The following is a 17,198-nucleotide window of genomic DNA, read 5'->3' on the forward strand; positions in this document are numbered from 1 at the left end:
CATGTTATTATCTTTATATATTAAATGCATCATTGTTCACCATGAACAACAGCACCAAATAAGAGCAAAAACAATATTACTGATCAATCAAAAGAGGATTATCAATTAGCAGTAACTTTTCTTAACCCTAGGATGTACAATTCCCGGCGTATCCAATCGAACGTTCGGTAATCTAACCCAATCGAACACCAATCGTTTGGGTTCGGTAATCGAACATACTCAAACTCACAATAAAAGTTAGTCAATCGAACAAAATCGAACGTTCAATTACCGAACAGTCGACTCAATTAACCGTACATAACTGAACTCCTGTTTGTTTATATTGCGGACATTTGGACGGTGCACCGTCCCCCTCGTTAGTCCTGCGTGATTTACTTATCAAGAGACGGATTCCAAACAAAATAGAGTCGGATTGAATTCGATTGAGTTCGATTGGTTCGAAAATCGAACTCACAGCAAAATAGATGCTCGATTTTGTTCGATAATCGAAGCCAATCGAACGATTGGTGTTCGATTGGGTTCGATTGATTTTTAGTTTGTTTTTGTTCGATTGGATATGCCGGGACAGTTGAATCTCGATAACTCAAACTCATAAAAACTCCAACCTCTCACTAACTTCAACCTTTTTCGAATTCCCCTTCAGGTCATTTTTCTTAAATAATTTTACCCTCGCTAACTTAAACCTCCGATGTTTCGAACCATTTTTGATTTCCCTTAAAGGTTCGAGTTATTGGAATCCAACTGTACAAGAAAACTCATACCCCCACCATCGTACAAGGGGTGGGGGGCTCGGAGACCCTCCTTAGAGTTTTCCTCCTATTAAGTAAAAATTCAGCATTGTAGAGTACCATATTTATTCGATTAAACGCCTCCCTCGAATAAACGCTGCAGATAAGGGCACAAATGTTAATAAACGCCGCCCTAAAATACACGCTGCATCACGATGTGGTGTTTAGTAATAGTAATTGGACTGAGTGGAGTACAATTCAGGGAGTAATCGGGCGAGTAATGTCAAAATCGGCCGAGCACGCAACGCGAGGAGGATTTGAAATTACGAGCACGATTACTCTCTGAATTGTATGACACGAGGTCCAATTACTAATTAATCGCATCAATAACAAAATTCGAGGTTAGAAAGCCATTGAGAATCTTTTTTAGTGTGAAAAAGTCAAAGGTAAATTCAACTGGTTGTACAAACAGTTGGAAAACAGCAAAAAAAAGAACCCATTTATATGCGCGTGATTGACGTGCGAATGGCGTATTTGTCCAATTACAGGTATCCAATTTGAACAACTTCCAATTGGATACCTGTTATTGGACACCCACGTGATCGTGCGCCATTTACGCGACAAATAGGCGCGCGCAGAACCAATCAAAATCGAGAATTTTGTTATAGATACGATTATTCCAATAGTAGAGTCAAAAAGCAGATGCAGTAGTAATCAAGTCTGAACCAAGCCTCAAAAGAACTATTTTCCTTGATTAATGCCTTTTCAGACGAGCACTAAAAACATTTTTCTGTTTTTAAAATCCAAATGTTCAGTTACCATACTATTGTTAGCAAGAATAAAATTGAATTTGAAATAAACGCCACCCTCATAATTATAAGAGCCGGCCTTGCCTGCGCATTTAATCGAATAAATACGTTAAATCCTTGTTTCAAAATTTTGGAAAAAAAGTTTGGAGGGGAGGTACGTCCGAGGTTTAACTCTCAAAGAGGAGATAGAACAAAGAAAGTGTTGTTCTAGTTCTGGCTGGTATGTTACAGCTGTGCACATAGCATACAACTGGAAAGTTTTACATTCAGCTTCCCTTCCCCCCCCCCCCCTTAAATGGGCACCCTATGTTATAGAACGGTGACAATATTATAAGTATATACCACACAAGTAAATACAATGTAGTGCTTTTCGCGCACGCTAATTGGTTAACTCGGAGGTGATTAGCAAAGTACTTTTCACCTCATTGTAGCTAAAGAGAAACAAACTGCCTTCGCGCGTCGCTTTGTTTACCAAAAGTGATGTTTTAGTCCGCTAATTATTCAACTTGTGTGGTACATATTAAAACAATTATTTACCTCAGCGTTGGTGAATGTGGTGGATATTTACGGTAAATATCCACCAATATTCATCTCCACTTCGGTGAATAATTGTTAATTATTGCCCAGTACCAAAAATAACAGCTTTCTGCTAGCACACCAGAGTAAAAGCTAGCTGCAAGCCAAAATCAGAGTGACATTCTGTTATTCTGACAAATACATGTAGGGTCCCCCAAAACCACAGTACCTTTTACCCTTTATATGAGTTCCTTTCTCACGTCCTTTCACTTATTTATGAGTACACGTAATACAATCTATAGCTGTGTTCAATGTTCTATCATTTGAAGACTTAGTTTGGTTTTAGTTAAGTCAAAATTTGCCTAGGAACAACAAATACTTCATCAGTTAGTTACTGTATTGCAACATACGATGTTACTGAATTTTGAGATTGATGAACTGTGTTTCTCATTTATTACTGTTCTTCACAGTGTGAGCACTGAGAATTACATGTAAGGATAATTTTTGTGTTGTGCTATCAGAGGTCCTTTAAGAAATATGTACATGATTGTACCACAACTGGCTTTTTTTCATTAACTTTAAAATTACACCTGTCCATATAAGTACATTAAGTATTACTTGTATGTACATGCAATAAAGAGATAATATAATAATCTGATTGTTCATTTATCTCTCCCTGTGCCTGCAGCTCTCTGAGTAAATCCTGGTACTTGTGTTTACCCTGAAAAAGGCAAAAATGACAGATAAAATTTTGTTCATTATCATTGGCATTAATATTTATAATTCCAAAGTTATTCAAAACACTGATCTACAGATACAATGTATAGGGAAATATTTTTCCAATTTTCGAGTGAGCCAGGGACTGTGTTGAAGGGATATGTTCAGAACCAAAAAAATCCTTTCACAGTGAGTATATCAGCATAACTGTTTTCAACCTACTGAAAACATTATTAGTGCTATTAATACGACCCGGCACATGCCAGAGCTTTGGTGAATGTTTTGGGGTGAGCCACTGACTCAAATTCATGAGTTCCCTACAAAATGAGGTATCTTAAGACTCTTATGTTACTCTCTGACAAGTGCTGCTGAAAGCACTGTCTGATTAACTTTTTATAAAGGCTTGCCTATTCTCCCCAAAACTTTTATCAGGGATGTAGCTTAAAGACACTTTGCCGGCACATCAACAAGCCCAGCTGTCTTCTCGAAAAGTTTAGAAAGTCTTTGCTTTTATGTGAAATTTCAGCTGAATTAAAGTTTTCTTTCTACATTTGCCTAATACCACAACAAGATAAACAGGTCAATTTGCACTTCTTCCACAAAATAATTACAAGTATTCTGGTAATACTTGCCTGATCTTGTTGGGTTTTTGCCCTCAAACCTCTCCCCTGCCCCCTCTTTTCTTAAGCAATGGTAACAGTATATTTACAATTGCTTTTACATGTAAATTGTGTACTAAATTCCTCAATAGAGGCAGAATTTCAAGGAGACAATAATGTTTACTGTTAACTTATTCTTATAAAGGAAATGTAATTATCTTCTTCTGTTCTAAGTAGCATAATGTATGTAGTTTATTTTAAGTAGCTTGGTGTCAAATAAAGTCATGTTTTATATCTAAAAAAGTCACAATACAATACATTACATTATTAAAAACTACAGCATGTAGCTATCATAATGGTACATCCGAGCCATGCCACAGGCTATTGTGCAAATTGTATGAGCGTTAAAAAAATTGCAAGGATAAAAAATAGCCTTTATATACTATTACGCCCCCCCTTTTCGCCTCCCCTTCAACTCGTATAAACATTACACCTGTTGGCTAATCGCACCAAATAAACACATATGGTGTATGTAATTTTTCTCCTGAAAACACTGCTTTTTATTCAGATGAAATAATTGAATGTAAATGCTCTCAAAATGTTTTTATAATTATTAGTGTTAGAATGTGGGAAATGCATTCGAAAAGGCCAAAATTTGTAAACTTTTCTTTGGGCAGCCCCCCCCCCCCCCCCCCCCCCCCCCCACCAAAAAAAAAAAAAAAAAAAAAAAAAAAAAAAAAACAAGAAGGTGTGAAATGTACTCCTAAGCTATTAAGCTTTTGCTGCATAGTCTGATTTTTATTCTGTTTTATTAGCCACCGTACCGTGACGCTTCCGAGGACTTGAAATATGGACTGTATACAGTGTGTTGCTGAAATAAGCGGCTGAATCTTGGCCGAGTAGTAAACAAAAACTCTCGTCTATTTGCCTTAAAGAACAGAACGATATTCGTTCGAAAGCTACGTACTTCAAGGCAAGATAAACAAATTCAACCCATTTGAAGAAAAGTTTTTAAAAAGACAGTGCATTGAATGAAAGCAAGTGACCTGCCCGCGAAATAGTGTGTGACCGTGTCACTGCCGTTTTCCAGGAATTTTTTTTTTTCTAAATCAAAACTTGCTAAGGGTGGAAGAAAGCTATTGGTTTCATTGATGACAACTCCTTTTAGTATATTTCTAGCTTTTTATTACGGCCGGATGAAAAGATCGTGACACGGCTTCTCCGCTTGTGTGACACTAGTTCACACTAGTTACACCGCAGTGGATTTTATCGATGTGTGTCTCGTGATCTTTGCGGTAAAATTAAATGTTTATTTAGCGGATGATTTTCTTTTCGTAAGAGAAAGCCAAGTATTCATAGCAAGTAGGCAGTGATAATTACTCGCCGGATTCCTTATCGGAAAATCTGCAATGCGAGCCGGCTAGATTTGAAATACGATACTTGTTTTTTATACCATGCAGCCGGTGACTATATGAAAATTTCGTTCTACTCCATCGGCGGTCGGCTGTCGCTTTTTTAAGTTAGTGTTATGTCTTCCACTGAGTTTATATAGTCTTTGTAATGGCAGGGGAAAAGCTAGTCTTTTCGCAGCCCGGCGCTCGGGACAAACCGGGGAGCGTTGCGTGATTTCGGCCCGAGCGGCTGAGAAGGAGACAAACGAAAAGCAAGGCTAGTAGACTTTCAATGAAACAAATACACCGTATTGTTCCAAATCTCTCTGCTTTGTATCCTGTACATTACTACATCGACCATTCAACACGTGATGGATAAGGACAAGTACCTTCAATCGATTGTCATCATGTTAAGACTGGTTTAACAGTAATAAATAATGCGGCTGCTCTTAAAAATTGGCGCGCTTTTCAATATAATTTATGTCAATGAGTCATTCCACGTAAATTACATTCTGCATAATTATGCCATTCCGCAAGTCATGCCACATGCCATTCCGCAAACTCATTCCGCCTTTTACCCTCACCGAGTTGACTCTTACCAGCCGAGTTCTTCTGCTGACATTTTGACTCCTTTCACAACGGTGAGGGTAAAAGACGGAATGAGTTTGCGGAATGGCATGTGGCATGAGTTGCGGAATAGCATAATTATGCGGAATGTAATTTACGCGGAATGATTCATTGACATAAATTATACTAAAAAGCGCGCCAAATTTTAAAAGAGAAGCCGCCTTGTTAAATACTGCTGGCTCAAACAATGAAGGACTGAGCAGTATGGCCGAGGAAACTTCCATAGAACATCGTTGTAAAGATCATTTTACCGTTCAAATCACCGATTTACGCCGAACAGAAGCAGAGAAATTAACATGAGTACAGTGTGAGTAGTTCTGTTAACATGAATGAAAACTCTCGTCTATTTGCCTCAAAATACAGAACAATATTCGTTCTAAAGCTACGTACCTCAAGGCAAGACACATAACTGTCAAGTTCAACCCATTTGAAGAGAAGTTTTTAAAAAGACAACGCATTTAAATAAATGAAAGCAAGTGCCGTGTTGTTAGTCGCCCGCGAAATTATGTGTGACCGCCCTCTCACTGCCTTGTTCCAGGAATCGTTTCTTTCTAAATCAAAACTTGCTAGGGGTGGGAAAAAGCTAGTGGTTTCATTGAAGACAACTACTTTTGGTATTTTTCTAGCTTTTTATTACAGCGATGTAAAGATCGTGACACGGCCTCTCCGCTGGTGTGACACTATTTACACCGCAGTGGATTTAATCGATGTGCGTCTCGTGATCTTTGCGGTAAAATAAAATGTATGTTTAGCGAATGATTTTATTTTCCTAAGAGAAAGCCAAGTATTCACAACAAGTAGGCAGTGATAATTACTCGCCGGATTCCTTATCTGCCTTATCGGTAAATCTGCAATGCGAGCTAGATTTGAAATACGATAGCTTGTTTTTACCGTGCAGTGACTACAGTCACTATATGAAAGTTTCGCTCTACTCGATCGGCGGTCGGTTGCCGCCTTTTTAAGTTAATGTTCAAGTTTTCCACTGAGTTTATATAGTCTTCATAATGGGAGGCGAAAAGCTAGTCTCCTTTGCAGCCCGGCACTCGAGCCGAACCGGGAGCGTTGTGTCATTTCAGCCCGAGCGGCTGCGAAGCAGACTAACGAAAAGCAGGGCTAGTAAACTTCTAATGAAACAATTATGCCGTAGTGTTCGTAATCTCTCTGCTTTGTACCCTGTACTTACTGAGGCTGAGATGACATCCGCCAAAACTGGACTTTCTGTCTCGATGTTTTGTTTAACTTATACCAATATTAAACCGCTACATGAATATTAATACAAAGATGTATCCGAGGCATTTTTCGGTTCGCGATAAAGATCTACGGTCGGATGCTTTTCCGTCGCTGTTTTTATCTTTTGACTAAAAGCGATAAACCGTCCAAAGAATGGGAAATCCTTAGCATTGGGGAAACACTGGCCGCCGAAATATTTTTGTAAAATCCGTGAAGAACAGCATACGACTCTATGCAATCTTCAATCGATTGTCATCATTAAGCCCGCAGTATTTAATAAAGCGGCTGCTCTTTAAAAATTGGCATTGAGTCATTCCGCGTAAATTACATTCCGCATAATTATGCCATTCCGCAAGTCATGCCACATGCCATTCCGCAAACTCATTCCGCCTTTTACCCTCACCGCTTTCACAATTTCCAGTTGCTCTGCTAGCGCAAAAACATACAGTTTCCCAATCCTTGATTGTCAGAAATTATAAATCCTTCGTCTAATATAAATCCTTTCCAAATCCTCTGATGCATGCAATTTTTTGGCATCACAGGGCAGTTGCTGCACATCACCTGTAGGCAAACAAGTTAATTCATCAATCAATTTCAATTATTGTTTGTTTATTCCCATGGAAACTTGACATTGTGGTCTAATGGACAGTTTAGTCTCCCCTGAACAACTACAACATGTTGCTTTTTGCAGTGTATACTGTGTGTTTGGATGTACATGTACATGTAATAACAAATTAAAATTCTAAATTTAAGACAAAATTAAAATCTCTTCGAGTCCCATGGGGTTGACTGGATTTTTCAAATACAGACACTACCCAGTATTTGTTTGTCTATGTTGTCAGTTGCGTGCATAAATGAACAGGTACATTAGAAATAAAATGAGATGCACAAGTCATTTTAGAATATGTAAGACTAAATTAAAATCTCTCAGTCCCCAAGGGGGTGAATAAAGTTTCAGTTTTAAATTACAAAAGTAATGCTGTTCTTTCTTGTTGTTATTCTCTCAGAGGAAAACAATGGCTCCAAAACAAACAGAAAACTCTACATGTTTTTACACCGAGTATGACCCGTACTTTTATTATTAAATTATCATCAAATGAATTTCAATTGTTTTGATATTGGAACATTGGGCAACTCCTGCCACTTTCAGTATTTTTAAAACCATGGAAATCTAACCCTTGACATCAGCTTGAATTACTTCATAAGCTTCAGTACAAATGCACAATTTCGCGAAAATAAGCATTGCATTTTCAACATGCGTTTTGACATGGTTTTGTAATGTAGAGTAAATATAAACTTGTGTGTTGTGTATTTTTTGCTATCCTATGTTTACATTGTAATGGCTCTTAAAAAAATGAAGACGAACGTAGTTCTCAGACAGTAGTATCAATGAAACTGAAATAAGTGTCCAAATACACGAACTTTCGGCGACATTTCATCGAGGAAAACATTTCTTGTGCAAATTAATCTAAGTTAACTATTAACATTGTGAAACACAAACCAATCTACCTCTTTTTTTGAAGAGCGTCGAGTATTAGCACATTCGTAAAAATGGTTTTACTTCGCTTGGAAGATGATTCATCATTCTCCACCGGGGCACCGGTTACCATATTTTTAATGTAACCGATCACGAGCTCTTTAAACGGACAGCATATCGACGAGTAATACTGTATTTCTACTTCCAACTCTCTTGTCTGGAGTAGGTAATCTGGGTCTCTAGTAGCGCTTTCCGGAAACACCAAATTGGAGACCCGTTTCTCGATAATTTATGGGAGGCGCGGTGGCCTAATGGTTAGCGCGCCGGACTCCGGAGCGAGCGTTCCGGGTTCGAGCCCTGGCTGGGGTCACTGTGTTGTGTTCTTGGGTAAGACACTTTACTCTCATAGTGCCTCTCTCCACCCAGGTGTATAAATGGGTACCGGCGAAATAATGCTGGGGGGTTCCCTGCGATGGACTAGCATCCCATCCAGAGGGGAGTAGAAATACTCCTAGCTGCTTAATGCTAAGGAAACCGGGATAAGCTCCGACAGTAATTTAATCTTACCAAACTACAAACTTCTCAGTTCGGTAAGCTAATGGAAAGTAACCAGGCAAAATCCTCGACTACGAATGCCTACTGGTCCGTTGAAAAATGCTAGCATATGGCGCTGATTAATCATTTACTTTGAAAATTCTAAACTCCGAAGTAAGAACGTCAAATTTTCCCATTATTTTATAACTTAACTTTTAATACTCACACTCTCCAAAACGTCGTTCGTTTTGTTTCTGAACTCTCTTTGTTTTTCTCTCTCGCGTTGCTCCTCGCTACTTCGTTGCCTCTTTTGCTTTCCCGCTCTTTTTCGAGTTGCTCTTCGCGTCTTCTCTGGCGGTTTTACCGGGCCCTCTCTTGCTGTGTTTCTCGCTGTTCTTCGCTGCTTTTCTGTCTATTTTTACGGGCTCTTTGATGCTCTTTTTGGCGCTGCTCTTGGCTACTCCTTTGCCTCGGGCTCGTTCACGCTCCCTGTCTCCTCGAAGTAGAACTTACAACGCTCTCGTTTGTCGACATTGTCGTCAACAAGTGCTAAGAATGAATATTTTCCTTCGCGTTTAAAACTTCCTACTATGGATATAGCTGAGTAGAAATCGTTTTAAAACTTTTTCGCTAAGTCCTAGTTAGTAATTATTTTTCCCGCCAAAAGACGCGGGTTGCCACCGGAGCCTAGCTCGTTCCCAGGCCTAATCCGTGCGTACGTACGGACGGACGGACGTACGCGACCACCAAAATTTCTCGGTTCGATAGGATACCATTTGTCTGCCTATGGGGCTCCGCACACGGCGCCTTCGGCGCCGTGGGAGTTCCGCTATTATATACGTGTATAATTAACAATTATTCCATGAGCGCACGTTGGATATGAGATGGTAGATAGCCAACGAAGTGCTACCGCCGACCTGGCTATAACTATCTCATATCTAACAAGCACTGTTAATATTACTGTTTGTTATACCATGGCCTGTAAACCAATCAAATCTCAGGAATTGCAAAAAACCATGGCTAGTTCTTGTGTTCTAGTTCTAGTTCATGTGTGGCCCGAGAGCCAAGCGCAAGGGCCACACATAACATATACAAGGCCAAATAACATCCACTAGCTAACACATTTAATGAAGTTAACATTTTCAATTACACGAGTACACTCTGTCGCAAAGAAAATTTTACACGATACTACTGAGGCCCATGTCTTATTGTGTAGTTGTAGTATAAAAGAGCTACAATCTTTGACAAAAGTAGTTGACATATTGACTTCGTTCTGCGGTTTTTATGACAAATTTACCACAAGTTTTTAAATTTAATGACTGTCTGCCAAAATACCCCCTCCCACCGCATCAAATGTTGTAAAATGGTATCAAAGGACTCCTAGAAACAAACTACAACATTGATAGGGGAAGGGGGGTTGGAAAGGTGGGGCAAAAGAGAGATTGGAGATTGGTCCATATAATAATAGGGCCTAAATTGACAATGTGTCAACACTTTTGTCAATGATGGTAGCTGCAGTGTCTCTGAGAACAATGAGCAATGGGTTGATTCATGGATAGCAATACTTTACAAACTTAAATGTTCCAATTGAACTACGGCATAAAAACTCCGCAATACTGTTAGCTAAATAAGCTTGACTGGAGACACACAATTCAAGTGAACGATAGTTCGTTTCTCGCAAGACAACAAGAAGTTGCTCTTTTTGTCTCTTCTCCTTGGGCATTTGCTTCAAAATCCGATTTTGTGGTTGCGTTTTGTCCCATTAAAAGTAAAAAGACTTTGATTGGTTAAAATTAATCGGATGATGAACCGAGAACCAATCAGCTGCTGGTCAGGTCTGTTAATGCATTAACGGCCCACTAGGAGTCATTTGCGGCCCGCAAAGTGCGTGTTTTCGTGCAATAGGGCTGTTAGGCGGGATTACAGTCATATTTTTGTCGATTTTGGTGAAATTTGTAAGAATTTTAATTTTAATCTCAAAACACTCTTAAAACTATAGTTGTACTTTCCCCGGTGTTTTTTTCTTTCTTCTTTAATTTTTCTGGTGAAGAGAAGCAGTTATTTACAACACACTCTTAAATGTTGATCCGTTGCCATGGCAACCAATTTGAAAACAAGAGCTTTTAGGCGGCATTTAGCCGATAAAAATTCGTTGAATCCTCCCCATTCTAAGTCATCCAAAAGTCCAATCCAAGCATCACTTCCGAAAGGAGGCCTGGCCCCTCAGCGCACATTTACCGTGCCTGGTTCATTTTGCTTCGTCTGTGTGGTCGTTCGTAGGGTGTTATCGTCTTCATTATGTCTAAGGGAAGCCGTGTTGGGTCCAAATCGGCTGTTGTGAGAAGGAGTAAGAGAAAAAAGCGTTCAGGTTTTCTTGGAACACCCAAATAGAGGAAAGACGAGGAGAGAAAACGGCCGAAATCGACAACTGAAATCACCTTTGTTGCTGATTGTGATGTCGGAAGCGACAGTGATTGTTCAGATAAACCCCTTCCTGTAAAGTCTTCATCAAAACGAAAAATATAGGACATTGAATCGTCCTCCTCCGGACATGGGAAGTCTAGAAGATTTAATTCAAAGAGTTCATGCATTCAGCGGAAATTGAATTGTTCAGGTTAGCAATTAAAACCATTAGGGGATGTTTTAGCTACTCACAGTTTCAGTCGGTTGAATTTATTATTGTTTGAGTTGGAAAGTTTTAGACTAGATATTATTGCTAAAATATTTCTATTGAGATAAAAATAAGATAAAGAGAGGCATAAGTATTGTCCCTCAAATTCATGGTGCTCTTACAAAAGGACTGGGAAACCAATTGTAAACAAGGGCCACCATCTTGATCCTGTCTTTGTAGAACACTTGACGCATGTGTACCACTGCTTATCAGATAAAAGGCTTTTGAAGAGGTGTCTGCCAGGACACACTCAAAACCCAAATGAATGTATCAATTCCTTGGTTTGGATACGATGCCCTAAGCATAAGTGGTTTGGAAGAAAGCGCGTAGAAATGGTAGCAATCTCTGCAACATTGCATTTCTACTCTGGTACAAAAGCCAAGCACAGGGTCATGGAACTTTCTGGAATGGGGAGTACAAACTATGTATGCCAGCCAGAAAAGAGACATTCAAAGAGTGAAGAAAGCTGAAAAAAGATCATCAGAGCTATTCAAAAGAAAAAGACGAGCTACAAAGAAGGTCTCTGTGAGGATCGAGGAAGCTCGTATTCAAGGGGAAGGGACCACATATGAGGCTGCCGCCTTCTAATGCAGCAAATGGACATGTGAATGACCCACATATCACAGTTTTGTTTGTATTTACTTCTTAAGACAGCATCTTATCAGAAACTACAGTGCTTCTAATGATGTTGATGAAAAAACTTTGTACTTTGACATTGGACACTTTTAACTTCAATTTCTCAAAACTAGTGTTTTTCGTGACTGGGGAACTGCCCCGGCTAATATTTGCAAGAGGTTTTGAGCTATTGACTTCATTTTTTCAGCAGATGTTCCTTGTATTTATATCTACAGGATGAGTGATTTAGTTTTTGGCCTACCTAAATTAATTATGAATGGTAAAAATTACACCTAAACTGTAAGTTTCCTGGTTACCATGACAACATGATTGACATTTTATGAGTTCCAAATCACTCATCCTACATTTTGACTATAGGTGGACATACTGGAATTGGTCGTTTTTCAATTACTTTTAATGCATTCTCCTATGAAATTGGGGCAGCAGAGTACTGTGATGTGCAGTACTGTAAGTACTCTGTTAATTATTACCAGGAGAATGATTGACAGGTGGACAACTGATGCATTTTCAGAAACCTCAGGTTGTCATTGTTCTGGGCCAGTGCTCTTTATTTTGTTCTAGTGAATTATATTTGGTTGAGCTGACATCGTATATATTTGGCCGCGTGTATTGGTGATAATGTGTATTATTGATTTGGTATCATTATCATTTGTATTAACTTTTGCTACTGCTTTAATGATTGTAACAGGAAGTGCTCCTACAGATCTAAAGGCAACTCCATATAACAACACAGCCATAAAAATAACTTGGCGGTCACCAAGTCACGGTCCGACAGGTCAAATTGTAAGTTACCATGATTTTAAACTGGCCTGATTTCTGGCTACTCATACTCACACTAACACGAATTCTGTTGTCCTTATTGTCTGAGGGAGGTATTATTTACAGTATTGTGCAAAAGTAATGAAAACGAAAAGCGCGAATTTCGTTCTTTGTTTTCCCGACATTTCTTCGAAATTTCGCTCCCTAATTCGGGACGAAATTCGCAAATTCGTCCTTCCGCACGCTAGTTCATGTAGATTTTGGCGTGTTTTTTTTTTTCGTCGCGCGTAGTAGAAAATGTTTTTATAATTGCACATCAGAAAGCTTCCAGCTTCTTTAAAATATCACAGAACAAAACCTTAAATGCATCAGTACAGTTTTTCAATTGAACTAAATAACAAAAGGCATGACACGCGACGCTGCAATTTCCCTTTATAAACCGCTTCTACAAGTCATCACACCTTTGCTATTTTAATAGACCTCAAATCGTTGCTAATTATGAATAGAAATAGTACGTTTAAAAAGTCGATTGTCGCTATTTTTTCCCAGCAGCAATTCGCTTGGAAAAACAGATTTTGTTCTAAACAAAGTTCAAAACAGACATTTTGTTATTTATAGAGAGAACCATTGATTTTTTTGTTATCCTGTTTAGGAAATACATTATCAGATTTCACTTCGACTCGTTTTAATTTGTGTGTTTTCTTGTTCATAAGCAATAGACGGATCAAGTCATTTTATCCGAGGCTGCGTCCAAATATATGTAAATCGGATTTTTTATATGTCAATAGACAAATAGATTTGCCACGGATCCGGTAGTTTTCAGCTTCTTGATAATGCGAACGACGCTATCAAGGCTGAAAGTTAAATCTTAGGATTTCAATGACTTGAGGATTCCAGCTGGGCGGAGACCTTGCTTGTGAAGGATTTCAATATGAGTCCTCGTATAACTTGAAACTTTTGGTATGATTAAAGTTAGCGTCCTTCGGAGCAAATGACTTTTAAACTGCCAAATGTGCTGATACTAAACGAAACTGTTGCTATGGTAGCAAACAAAGCACAGAGCCTGTGAAGGGGACTGGGGCTACATCGGGAAACATCGTGTGTGTTTATACACAGTTATCATTGCGTTCGACAAAAAAGTTTGCTTTCGAATGAGTAACAACTAGTTTTTGTTAGAACTGGGATGCTTATGATTTGTGGAATGGCTTTGACAGTTAAGTTCCTGCTGGAAACTAGCCAGGTGAGTTTGTTTTAACCTTTGGTATAGATTGTAACATGAATTTACAAAAAAAAAAATTGCCCATGTTCTCAAGCTAGCTGTGAAGAACGTAAGATTGTGTATTTTTCTTACAGCGAACTTTGCCGTAAAAGCAAACACCGACAGAAAGAAATGTCGCGCGAATGTTCGCAGCGAATTGTCGAGGTGAGCGAAGTATCGCGCGAAAGGTCGCAGCGAATTGTCGAGTTGAGCGAAATGTCGCGCGAAAGATCGAAGCGAATTGTCGAGGTGAGCGAAGTATCGCGCGAAAGATCGCAGCGAATTGTCGAGGTGAGCGAACTATCGCGCGAAAGATCGCAACGATTTGTCGAGGTGAGCGAACTATCACTTCGACATTTCGCGCCGTTCCAAACAATAGGTGTCACGATAATTCGCTGAAATTTCGAAGAAATATCGCGTCGCGCGAAATTTCTTCGAAAAGCTCCGAAAAGCCAGGAAATTCGTCGAAATTCGTTTGCATTACTTTTGCACAATACTGTACGTACAGATTGAAGCATAAATTGAAGTAAAAACCACTCAGTCACTAATACAACCAAATGTCATGCAGTAACCATTAAACATAAAAGCATAATACTAACAGCATCATGGAAGGAGAAACTGTGGCCTAGTAGTTTGTGAGTTGGACTCTTAATTTACAAGTCTGGATTTAAGCCGTTGCTTGGCTCCTTGTCTGTTCTTGGACAAGGCATTATTTGTAAAACCATAACAAACATGCCGGATAATGCAACGTAGTGACCTGAGCAGACAAAAACATGTTTTAATAATTGTTAGTCAACATACCTCCTTTTGTTTTAAAAAACTCGGGCAATAATTGGTGTTTTACGCCCAAAACATGAACACCATATTTTGCCATTTGCCTGCCGATAAATTGTGCCCAACTTTGTACCCTTTGAAGAGACCTATGTGGAAGCGGTGTGTAAAAGGAAATACTTCCCAGTTCTTTCATCTGTCAGCTTGTCAGGGTTGCCGCAGGTCAGGAAATGGTCAGGAAAAAGTCAGGGCATTTTATTTTGAGCTAGGGAAAATTGACATTTTAAAACTGGAATACAACGCCGCTGATTTCATACAATTGATGGCTCGAAGAAACATTTCAGATCAATGTGATCTCGGCAATGTTTGTTTTGGAAGTGGGGCTGGAGGCCGCTACTATATCTGACAATTTGAAATTATTAGGTCTGGGAAATTTTGTTTTTATTAGGGAAAAGTCAGGAAATTTTTAAAATTTATGTTTGTGGCAACCATGCTGGTGAAAACTATTATTTTTAACACCTACCAACCTTTTCTATTTATACAGCTGTACTACATCTACTATGGAACTTTAACAAGTGGAGTCAGTTATCGGCCCATAGGTCACTCAACAGCTAAAACATTTGTGGTCGGCCACTTGCTACAGGACGTTGTTTATGTGTTTGAGGTGTCGGCGGGTTTGACAGGACGGCACAGTGATGCAGTCAATTCCAAGACAAAATTTGGTTTGTAGTTTTCATCAAACAGTATGTTGCGTGGGTTTAACATATTTAGCATAATAGCACTTTTGCCAAATAAGCAAACTAACATTTTACTCAAAAATGCTTCACGATTCGGATTGGGCAAGACCAGCACATTACGTCCCAAATTGTATCTATAGGAGAAACTATTGCTCTACAAAGTAATCCTATGTTTCCATGGCATTCAAGATTGCTCTACATCACACAAGGTTTATTTTGTTCGGTGCAAAAACTTCGGGAGATTTTTAAAGGTCGCTATTACCAAAGGTTTCTAAAGCTTACCATATCGTAGTCAAATACAGCACCTGTATAATTTAGTACTGGAATTTGCTTCGCGTATTTTTGTTCAATATACTATGCTTACGATGTTTTTTTTTTTTTAATTTCTCATATTGCATCCGCCTAAACTCTTGTACAATTTTGACATCTTTGAAATTATCCCTCATACCTATTATTCACAATTTGTACAAGAAGACAACAGGAGGAAGGCAAGGCCGAGAAGTGTTGATATTACGTTGATATTACGCCCTAGATATTTAAGTTTCCCCTTGTAAAATTAACAAGAGTATGACCTTGAAATAGAGCCGAAAATTAATATTGTATTTATAATATCAAATTTCTTATGACAAACCCAAACTCGGTTTTTACAATGATTACACTTCTCGGCCTTGCCTTCTTTCTGTCGTATGCGAAACTGTCAGATGGTCCTGGATTTTGTACAAGAAGGTCATGTAAATTCCTATACATACATAACAAAATGATTAGTAAAAACGAACTGGTGCATTTGAGGCACTATGCCAAATTCAAAAAGAAAATGATGATAAGACTGTAAAATTAATGCTGACTTTATGCCATATGATTTTGTTTTGATTTCCGTGGCTCCGTATCTATTTTGGTTTAAGTGGAATTTCAGAATTTTCAACACTACCAAAAGGCTGCTTGACATACTAGAGATTTAGTTGCCGACAGCTATTTATCTGTCAACAACAAACATTGACATAGACATAGACATACTTTATTTAACGTGGACAAGTACACGCTTAGCTGTTTGCTAGTTTCCAGGTGCTCCACGATTTACAGAATTGTTGTTAAGCAGAGGTAATTGTAATGTAGCATGTACCGTTAGTGTTCTCAGTAGGTGAAGTTTCTATTGTTAGAATGTCTTTGTGTTACACTTAAAAAAAGATCGGTTTACGAAATAAAAAGCCAAAACTTAAAAAAAGATAGAAGGTTATCAATCACTAATAAACAAGTGTGTGAAGAATGTTGTCGATAACAGACCTGTCAAGACAGCTAATTATTTTTTCTTTTACATGGAAACTTCTTGAAGTGTCAACGACAAAAAAGTTGTCGACATTTAGTTGTCTCTTAGTCTATGACACGGTTTTCAAAAACTAAGACATTGGTATTTGTGGGCAGCGGTTACAACGCCAAAACATCTACTATGACATGCGCAACCAACAGCAGTTACCAGGCTCTTGTAATACTACTACTACTACTACTACTACTACTACTAATAATAATTATAATAATAATAATAATAATAATAATAATAATAATAATAATAATAATAATAATAATAATTAGTGGTATTTATCGATTACTTTGGCTTTTAGTCTGTGAAAAATATATATTGAGCACTTGTAGTTGTAGATTTAGTTTTACATTGACATCTAAATCTCTAGCTATATATATATATATATAGTATGTCGTGCTTCTTAGTAGGTGTGGCATGCAT

The 17,198-nt window shown here is 38.5% G+C and overlaps 1 protein-coding gene and 1 pseudogene across 3 annotated transcripts in view; both read left to right on the forward strand.

Moving 5' to 3' along the window:
* The window catches only part of LOC144663915 (uncharacterized), a 157,830-nt gene that overhangs the window by 104,117 nt on the left and 36,515 nt on the right, over positions 1-17,198 (forward strand). For all 3 annotated transcript variants that reach the window (XR_013572699.1, XM_078525003.1, XM_078525002.1), the window contains exons 38-39: positions 12,624-12,718; positions 15,268-15,445. Coding sequence is in view for 2 of the 3 variants with exons in the window: in XM_078525003.1 (XP_078381129.1) it covers positions 12,624-12,718; positions 15,268-15,445 (273 nt within the window). In the remaining variant the exon portion in view is untranslated. The remainder of the gene's footprint in view (positions 1-12,623; positions 12,719-15,267; positions 15,446-17,198) is intronic.
* Positions 10,433-12,521, forward strand: LOC144663145 (uncharacterized; annotated as a pseudogene).

The sequence above is a fragment of the Oculina patagonica genome, chromosome 8 (genome assembly GCF_052425735.1).
Source record: "Oculina patagonica isolate OP01 chromosome 8, crgOcupat, whole genome shotgun sequence".
In the NCBI taxonomy this organism is placed as follows: domain Eukaryota; kingdom Metazoa; phylum Cnidaria; class Anthozoa; order Scleractinia; family Oculinidae; genus Oculina; species Oculina patagonica.